The sequence below is a fragment of the Ambystoma mexicanum genome, chromosome 9, assembly GCF_040938575.1.
Source record: "Ambystoma mexicanum isolate Mex_15411 chromosome 9, UKY_AmexF1_1, whole genome shotgun sequence".
Taxonomy (NCBI): Eukaryota; Metazoa; Chordata; class Amphibia; order Caudata; family Ambystomatidae; genus Ambystoma; species Ambystoma mexicanum.
The window spans coordinates 289,189,414-289,199,887 of NC_090931.1; the positions used below are offsets into that span (position 1 = coordinate 289,189,414).

Genomic DNA, 10,474 nt, shown 5'->3' on the forward strand with positions numbered 1-10,474 from the left:
GCTACAAGGTATCCGGAAGCTTTTCCCCTAAAGGCAACAAATACGCAACAAATATGTGATGTCCTAGTTCCCTTCATTGGACGAGTGGGAATTCCTAGAGAAATTGTCACGGACCGTGGAACCAACTTCATGTCCAACGTTCTGAAGCAAGTCTGTGAAACCCTAAAAATTGAACATTTAAAGACAGCAGTATATCACCCACAGACCGATGGTTTAGTGGAACGCTATAACCAAACAATCAAACAAATGTTACGGAAGACAACCTCGCCAGAGAACAAAGACTGGGACAGAATGCTACCCTGGATATTGATGTCCCTGAGGAACACTCCCCAGTCGTCAACAGGGTTTTCACCCTTCGAACTGTTGTTCGGAAGACCGGTAAGGACTCTATTAGTTGTGTTGAGGGAAAACTGGGAAGAGCAGGTGGATAATGAGGTATCGTTGACCGAATATGCCTCCCAATTACGGGAGAGGATAGAGAAACTGCAGGCTATCGCTAGCAATAACCTTCTCCAAGCTCAGATAAACCAAGAAAGGTATTACAATCAAAAGGCACAGCTACGTACCTTTAACACAGGAGATCAGGTCTTGGTACTACTGCCCACTTCGGACAATAAGATGTTGGCTACCTGGAAGGGGCCTTTTGAGATTCAAGAAGTGTTAGGACCATTAACATACAAAGTGAAACAACCTGGTACTAGACTGTCGTGCCAAACATATCATGTCAATTTACTAAAAAAATGGATACCACCTATTCAACCTATAGCGATGATTTCTAGTGAACCCTCATCGGAAGAACATTTTCCCCAGCTTAAAGAAAGAATAGGAGTTGAAAGTTTGAATATCAACCCTGAACTGAAATCTGCCGAAAAGACTGAGCTGTCCCATCTCTTGCAAGAGTTTGCAGAAATCTTTTCTTCTCTTCCAGGGAGAACTAATCTAACATGTCATCACATAACCACCAAACCCGGCTCTATAGTTCGTCTCAGACCCTACCGAATTCCTGAGGCAAAGATACAAGCTATCAACCAAGAAGTGAAGGAAATGTTAGATTTAGGGATCATCGAACCTTCATACAGTGACTGGAGCTCTCCGGTGGTCTTAGTACCGAAGGCAGACGGCACCGTAAGATTTTGTATGGATTTCCGGAAAGTAAATGAAGTTTCCAAATTTGATCCCTACCCAATGCCACGAATAGAGGACCTCTTGAATAACCTGGGGAAGGCCAAGGTTCTAACTACCATTGATCTAACCAAAGGTTATTGGCAGATTCCTTTGTTACCATCGGACAAAGAAAAGACGGCATTTGCAACACCTACTGGATTATATCAATTCACGGTACTACCCTTTGGCCTACATGGGGCTCCGGCAACATTTCAGAGGTTGATGAACCCATCTAGTAAAAGGACATGAAAGTTATGTAGGAGCATATCTGGATGACATTATCATTTTCAGTCAGAGCTGGGAGGAGCATCTAATCCATCTACGGAAGATGTTTGAGACTCTGAGAGGGGCCGGATTGCACATAAACCCCAAGAAGACTCATGTGGCAACCTTTCATACGAAATATCTGGGATATTATGTGGGTCAAGGGATGATAAAGCCACAAGAGGAGAAAGTGAAGGCCATAAAGCAATTAAAATTCCCTGAAACCCCGAAGCAAGTAAGGGCCCTTCTGGGGTTTGTGGGGTACTACAGAAGGTTTATTCCGCATTTTTCCACGTTGGCTTCTCCTTTAACAGACTTATTAAAAAAACCCACTGGGAATAGAAAAGCTTGGAAAACGGTTGAAACCCTAAGGGCCTTCAATGGCTTAAAAGAAGCTCTAACCAATCAGGCAGTTTTACACTGTCCTGATTTTAGTGCACCATTTGTTCTACAAACGGATGCTTCAGGTACAGGACTTGGGGCAGTACTTTACCAAAATGAAGGAGGAAGAGAAAGGCCTATACTATTCATAAGTAGAAAGTTGCTACCTCATGAACTAAGCTACCCAACCATCGAGAAGGAATGTTTGGCAGTCAAGTGGGCCATTGAAACACTTAGGTACTACCTACTTGGTCGAGAGTTTACACTGATAACTGACCATGCACCGTTAGTTTGGTTATCCCGAAACAAAGACTCGAACCAAAGAGTGTTGAGGTGGTTCCTTTCCCTTCAGCCCTTCTCATTTAAAACTATTCACCAACCGGGGAAGATGCTTTCACAGGCTGATTTCTTGTCCAGAGCAGAAACCCTTCCCGAGCGTAAGGGCTTAGTAGAGGGGGTGTGACGAAGTTAGTCTATACAGGTGATCGCAGAATATGAATGGGTAGTAAAATATATAGACATTAGTTCATTCAGGAAGACCAGGAAGCCACAGATGTATGGACTTTCCTCTAATGTTTTTCACTCTGTTTGGGTTGCCTAGGAAACGTCTCGTGAGGGGGAGAATGCGGAGGACGAGGGTTGGACGTGGGCTTATTGAGGTGAGAGGAACAGCTGATGGAAACACGTCGTCGGATAGAAGGAGAAAAAAAAAGAAAAACAGATCGGAAAAAGGAAAGTGTAAAAGTCAGAACGTGAACGGCAGAGACGTTGCTTCGCAGCATTGAAGGCCGTCGGGAGAACGAGTGGTGAAACTGACGAGGCGATTCCCGGCGAGCTGCAGAGACGTTGCTTCGTGGAATAAAAAGCCGGCTGACAACGAATGGGGAAACTGACGAGGCGATTCCCGACGAGCCGAAACAAAGTAGCTTCACGCTGCCGGTTTTAGATTTCCAATCTACAATACACAAAGCTATCGGAGGTGAGTGAAACAGAGAGAGAGAGAGAGAGCGAATGCTTCGTGTTCAACGTTAAGGAGAGAGGGGATTCGAGCGACAGTTGTCGCCGGGTGATTGTTGAAGTTAGCGCCGTTGCGCACTTACTGAAGATCTCACGGATGTCGAGATCTTCAGAGTAAATTGAAGTTATGAAATAAGCGCCATTGCGCCAACGTTATTTTTAAAGAGAAAGAGTCAGTGAGACAGTGAAGGGGAGATACAGACTGGACGAAAGTAAGCATATGTCTCACCCAACGTTGATGAGAGAAGGCGAAGTCAAACAGGGCAAAATAAAGGGCGAGAGAGTTACTGCTCAGAAAGAGAGCGAGAGAGAGGAAGTATAAATCGCTTTGGAAAGATACTAAGCATCCATACCAGAAGACCAAGCTTTGACAAGTGGAAATAATGAAAGAGCTGCTCCCAAGCTGTCCAGCTTCAGTGTGTTAGAACAGGAAGATATCAGCAGAAATAGAGCATGTAAAGGGACAATCCAATAAACATATCACTTGCAGCAACTAAGAGACTTATGCAAACCAGAGTTCTGAAACCACAAGGGAGTTAAGAAAGTGATAACAGAGGGAGAGACATAGACAGGTCAGTGGAGAAGGCATTAAAGAACAAAAAGTAAGAAAACCCAAAGAAAAGAGACATTAAAGTCATAGTTTTAAAGAGTTCAATGAAAGAAAAGTTTGAAATATTCATCAATAGACTCTTACCTGAATTTAAAGTGGCCACATATTCCTGCTGAAGTTCACCTCGTTCAAGAAAAGACGTATCCTTTTCAATCTATAAAAGAGAGAAAGAAAACATTTGTTAAAAAAATAAATAAATAAAAGAAAAGGATTCTCGTGGTAATCCACACCCTACGTATTGGCTCTGAGTCTCATTCATGTTTTAAAAACTATATTGTCACGACCCTTTTTCATGTGGTACACCAACGGTGTTATCGTTTCTACTCTACTTGGCAAACTCAGGCCTTCAAGTGGGCACTGTAAAAGGCTATCTTGCAGCGCTTTCTATCTTCAAGCGCACTGCGGAGGAACCATCGTATTTCAAAATTCCTCTAGTGGTACAATTTCTCAAGGGACTAACTAATGTTTACCCTCCAAAACCATTCCAGGTTCCCTTATGGGATTTAAATTTAGTCTTAAACTTCTTAATGGGCACTCCATTCGAACCACTTCACTCTTGCGCGCTGAGATTTCTCACGCTTAAAACTGTCCTATTGGTAGCACTAACATCTGCTAGGAGGGTGAGCGAGCTACAAGCTCTCTCCTGTAAACCCCCGCATACAATCTTCCACAAGGACAAAGTTGTCCTACAGGTGAAGCCTAATTTCCTCCCAAAGGTGGTTTCTGAATTTCATATTACTCAGAAAATTACCTTGCCTTCTTTCTACCCTCCTCCCCATCCGGGGAAAGAGGAGGATAGGCGAGCTCCTAGCTTTTACATCAGCAGAATGGCTAGGATCAGGCAAGCAGACCAACTATTTGTAGGATATTCAGGTCACAAGTTGGGACTACCCATAACAAAACAGACCATCTCCAGGTGGATTATTTTGGCCATCCTGGAATGTTATAGGCTAGCAGGGAAAGAGCCACCCCAAAATCTCAGGGCTCATTCAACCAGGGGTATCGCAGCCTCTTCGGCTCTCCAAAGAGGGGTACTGGTCTGGGACATATGTGCAGCTGCCACATGGTCGTCCGCACATACATTCACAAGATTTTACAATCTGGATTCCTCCACTGCTTAAGAGACCAGATTTGGCAAGGCCGTATTACATTTGGTCCATCCCTAAAGGGATACATAACACTCTCACTCCCGCCTCCAATTACATGCCACTGCAATGGGATCCCATCAAAGATAAGGAATACGTCGGAGGACACAATCCCTTCGAAGAACAAGTTACTTCTTACCTGGTAACGTTCTTTCGACGGGATGTCCCTCCGACGTATTCCTTATCGCCCCTCCCAACCATCCCCGCAGTGATAACTTCCCTTGTCGTTGCAGCTTACGCTCCTTCAAGGTCACTAACCAATTCAGGCATGACTTTTCTTATGCTACAAAACGGAACTGAGCAACGGACGCAGTGCGTGGCTATTTATGGGCATGGTGACGTCGGCGCTGATACAGTGGCCGTCGAAGGAAATCAACACGGCGGACGTCGACGCGCAGCGCCCTCTACAGAAAAAATGTCCGAGGCCAGCAAGCTGAAAACGTATTATCAAAGATAAGGAATACGTCGGAGGAACATCTCGTCGAAAGAACGTTACCAGGTAAGAAGTAACTTGTTCATCTGATCTATTTGGCACCAGGCCCACCTCTATTCTTCGAGGATGACCTTACACATCTCCTCCCTGCTGAGGCGAAGCCATCTTCTAGAACTATCCTCCTGGGTGATTTAAACCTGGGATTCAATAACAAAACTGACACTAATGTCCTTGCCTTAGTAAACACCATTGAGGTCTTAGGCTTCACACAGCATATCACAAGTCTCACCCCTGTCAAAGGCTGCATCCTAGATTGGCTGGCAGACCTCAACTGTAACACTTAGGTTGTGTTTTATGCGCCTTGTGCTTGGTCAGATCACAACATGATCTCCTTCAACATACCTACATGTAACCTATCACCTGTCTTGCCATCACCACTGCCAGTCACTCTACGAAGGACTTCTCTGAACATTACCCCATCCGGCATCCCGCCTTTGCTGAAGGTGCCCATGGACTATCAAGCCACACCTAGTGACCCCACTACGATGGTCGACACCTACAATCAATCCCTGACACTTGCATTGACACAGTAGCCCATATGGCCAATCGCTAAGCAAAATCAATTGCTCACCTCAACACTTGGTTCACCCCTGACCTCAAAGAACTCCAGACATCTAAACGCACGGCAGAAACGACTTGGAGGAATGACCCGACTACACAGAACAAAGCCCAGTTCACTGCCTTATAGAAGGACTACAAACGAGCAATACTCCAAGCCAAAATTTCTACATATAATGCTACAATTGCCAAATCCAACTCCAGCACCCACAAGCTCTTCACCATGTGTAAACTGATCAGCTCAGATGCCCAACCTGACCTTAACCACCTAGCTTCGCAGCATTATGGTCATATATTTGATTTCATACCTGTCTCGACCTGGATGTAATCAAAATCATCAAAGGGCCTATTCCTTCCAGATGCCAAGGGGACATCTGCCCAGCTACAGTTATCAAGGACTGTGCGGAAGCACTTGCACCATTCATCTCCACGCTTAGCACCTTGTTTTCCTCTGGCATAGTACCAGCCAACCTTAAAGCCACTTGGGTTCTACCTCTATTTAAAAGAAAAAAATATCCCTTGACCTGGACATCCCTTACGAAATACTGCCCAATTATGACAGTCCCATTCCTCCTTAAAATCCTGGACAGAGCCACCTACTTACAGATCCAGATGCATCTGGAATCCAACCTTCTGGGCCTGCTCCAATTAGGGTTTCAGTCTGGTCATGGCACTGAGTCAGCTCTACCTGACTTAGAGAACAAAGTGGATGAATCCAAGGACTCTGGCAAGCTTGCTCTCCTCCTTCTGCTTGAGCTATCAGCTCCCTTTGATTTGGTGGGACACCAAATCCTTTGCCAACACTGCTCCTCAGCAGCCCACTTTTCGACCCAAGCAACTGACTGGATCTCCTCCTTTCCATCTAATAGAACTATGAGAGTGTGCTCATCTGCTTCGGCTCCACCTGCCCAGTCACTTGTGGCGCCCCTCAAGGCTCATGTGTTTCACCAACATTGTACAACATCTTCACTAAGTCCCTCTTCGACCTCCTCGATGCCCAGGGTATCCCCTACATAAACTATGCAGATGATACTCGGCTACTCTTACCCATTACAAGCGACTACCTCATTGATTCAAACCCATTGAGTTTGGTCTACCAAACCCCCCAGGCGTGGATGCCTTTACACATGTTATGCCTCAACAATGACAAGACTAAACTGCTTCTGGTCAGATCTCAATCCTCTTAAATAATTTCAATTGCGCATACAAATACTTCAATATCGAGCTTATCCCCATCCCAGCCTGGGGTGAAGTCAAAACCCTGGGGGTCTACCTAGACTCTACACTGTCACTAACCAGGCAAGTAAATTGTATTCTATTGAAAACTCTAGTTATTACACACATGCCTCTCGAATACTGCCCCAAGATACCTCTCACTAAAGTTCAACAAAGCAGTCTGCTAGACTCAGACAGGCATCCCACATGCACAGTTTTACTACCCTGAGATTCAGACTTCAAAGATCAGATTGTCTCAGCTTCCCAGCTATTTCCGCCAAGAATTGGAATGCCCCCCCCCCACTGCCTCTTAGATCGCATCAATCCTGTGTTGGGCCTTCCGGAAGCATCTCAAAACGTGGTTATTCTCCCAAGAGACCTAGGACATGCAACTACCATGAACTTGCCACACTCTGGGTCGGATTGGCCCCTCGGCCCCGGCCGAAATCGTCCCTTGGGAGTCGGGCCGGTTTCTGGCCATGCCTGAGCTGGTTGGGAAGAAGAAAAAATAGAAAAACAATTATATTTTTTCAAATAAAAAAGCCTTTCATCATCCTTCTTATGTCGATAAATGAGTACCCACACAGGTTGGGTGATAGTGTATGCATATTTGTTCTATAAAAAAGAGCTTAAGCGTAAGTGCTATACAATAACATTATCATTTGGCCTTGGACGTCTGCTTGGATTCACAGTAATTTAGTGTACTTAGGAACAATGCTATTTGATGAGACTTCCTGTTTTGTCAAAGGGTGAAAGGTCATGTTTCATCGCTTCCCAGGATGTCACTTTGGGATGGGGTTAAATGACATCACTTCCGGTGATGTCATCAGAGGTCAAGAGTCATGAGGCAACGGGTGGGCCACTTTTCTGAGGCGAGGGGTGGGCCACTTTTTTTTGGGTGACCTTGCCTATTTCGTGTCCCATTCCGACCCTGGCCACACTGATACTCAACCTGTCTGTTCATATTGCTTATGTGCTGTACTGTTGTAACTCCTGTAACCAGCACCTTGATGCCTGTGGGTTCACAAATGACAAAATAAATAAACTTTGCGCTTTGTCTACTCAGTGGCTCAAGCAAGTAACAAGATCACATTTTCCTACTATGAGCGGCAAGAGAGCATGGAATTGCAGAAACCATCCAACCGAAGAGATGTTGATTGCAAACAAAATCCAGGATTCTTTTTTGTGGACCAATAGACTAAAGAGTAGATGCCTAGTCACAAAGGCTCGATTTACTTGTCTGCCACTCAAGGTAGTAACGGCAGATTAGACAGGTGATGACCGGGATGAAAGTTACAATAAGTGTTCTGCCCCATCAGAAGACTTGCTATGTTTTTCTGCACGGCATATCGCCAGGTTAGAGCTAGAACAATATTACCAGTTATAAGAGGGGGCTGGCTTTAATATATGTCGCCTGGCTCTTTTTACTTTAGAGCTGCCGCGCCGCTTATAGGATGGCCACTATTATCGTTTCTCAAGCAGGCATTAAGAATAAGGAACCATTGTGTCAGCATAACAAACATTATTTTATCGTAATTGATTTTAGCATTGTTCGGTAATTTCATATAATATCTGTATTTGTTTTTATATGAACTGTTTTTATCCTTTCTATGGATTTTTATTCCGAAATAAACAAACGAGATGTAAATGCACTTGCCACAATTTGGATGTGATAAAAGCGCTCGAGTTTTATCTGGATCATTCTAAGATGGTCAGGTCATCTGTAAATCACGTTGTGACTTTTGGGTGTGCTCTCTTGGTCTTAAGGCTTCTAAAGCAACCATAGGCTGGTTGCTTGCATTTTGGAGTGTTTCAAGGTCTGGCAGGCCCCTCTAGAACAAGGAATGCCCTGGCTTATCAGCACCATGTTCACCATGAGGGAATCCCTGGCTGCTACTTGGTCTGCGCCTCGTGCCTCGGCAGCCACTACTTCATGGACACAGGATCTAGATCTGTCGCTCTGTTCAGTCAGGCAGTTCTGCAGAACCTCTTTGGCTAATAATTGGTTCCGTGCATCCAGTTTAGAATGTTTTGTAATCTCCCATAAATACATAGGAAGAGGACTGGAAGTAGGAGTAAGGTCTTCATATGTGCCTCCCAGCTCATAAAGTGATGGAGTTCCGCAGTGTTAACATGGCTGACGGTTGGGGCAGGGAGAAGGTACATGGGTGGCCCCATGAAAGAGCATGGCTTCATATGCGCCCTACCATTTTTAAAACAAAAAGGTTATACTGCTACACAACATATTCCAGTTTCATCCCAATTCCTGGACAATATCCCATTAATAGGGACAAAAAGGAACTATGTACTAGGAGTACAGAAGTTGCTATGGTGAGTAACTTGTACTATTCTTGAATTTGGGTGTTCTTATGATGCATTTGTTTTACTTTGCATTGTTTTGTATATAACTAAAGAAACAGATTTAGATGGGCAAAGATCTTAGGAAATGAATACATTCAATGTACAGTAGAATTATGACTAATGATGAAATATAAACATCTACTAATGAACTTTCATAACGTTTTATTTTAGGCACTGCTCCTTGGACTGCACAAGCTTACAATTCGCTCACCTCAGTTGTGAAATCTTGCAAAAATTTCAAGGTGCGCATCAAGTCTGCCATGGCTCTGGCCACACCTCTTAAAAGAGAGCAATATGGGAACACCGCACAGTACCGTGATATTTTTGATGCCCTGGTTCTTGCTTTGCAGAAAAGTGAGGACACTCAAGACTTTCTGGAGTTCAAATACTGTGCTAGCCTTAGAGCACAGATCTGCCAAGCTTTAATCCATCTCTTAAGCCTGGCAAACAGCAATGACCTACCATGCATTCGGAAGACCATTGTAGAGAAAGGAGAAACCATCCGTGCATACATATTACAGTATGTGAGATCTGGGGTGGAGGGGGAAGATTCTCTCAAAGAGCCCCAAGAGCGAGACAAGATGCTGGGAAAAGCCATTGAACATGTGCGCAGTATTCAGGACTTGTCGGAGGGCAAAGGGAAAACATTGGTGGCAGAGTTGACCTACTTGGAGGCCATTTTAAGCAGCTGCATTGAAACAACGGGTTCTTAAAAGTGTATCCCTCCCTTCATTTACATTGTTGAACACTATTTTCGCACTTTTTAAGTCAGAATAAAGTATTCTTAGCCATTACTATCTCTTTGTATCAAATGTTTTGCCTACCTATTTGCTCTTATGTAGCCAGCAGAAATGTGTTTTTCATGGCCATTCAATTTATTTAATTCTTTTAATTCGTTTTTTGCAAATATTTTATTTTCACATACAAGTACTTTGCGACCCCAAAGAGTGACATGGCAGCAGTGACCATCCCTTTCAGTGAGTTGGCAACACAGATATCCCCTTTCACAATCTATGCAATAATCTGAGAAGGGTCCCAAACATTGAAGGAATATGCCTGGACCACTGTACATTGACTGTTCAATTTGTGCTGCCGCATGTATTTAGAGTATCCATATTTTGGCTCTGAAGAGTTATCAGTCTTTGATAATATAGTCCATAAAATAATTATGTTCAAAATCTAATTTATTTTGTATATATTTATTTTTTAAATAGCCTTTCTATCAAGCCTTATGTTCTACATCAATTCTAATAAATTGTCATGTGA

At 43.9% G+C, this 10,474-nt stretch overlaps 1 protein-coding gene across 3 annotated transcripts in view; it reads left to right on the forward strand.

The window, feature by feature from the left end:
• Window positions 1-10,002, forward strand: part of HEATR6 (HEAT repeat containing 6) — a 1,218,923-nt gene extending 1,208,921 nt beyond the window's left edge. For all 3 annotated transcript variants that reach the window (XM_069614663.1, XM_069614664.1, XM_069614665.1), the window contains one exon: window positions 9,380-10,002. In XM_069614663.1, coding sequence (XP_069470764.1) covers window positions 9,380-9,921 — 542 coding nt within the window. In that variant the 3' untranslated portion in view covers window positions 9,922-10,002. The remainder of the gene's footprint in view (window positions 1-9,379) is intronic.
• The last annotated feature ends 472 nt before the right edge of the window (window positions 10,003-10,474 follow it).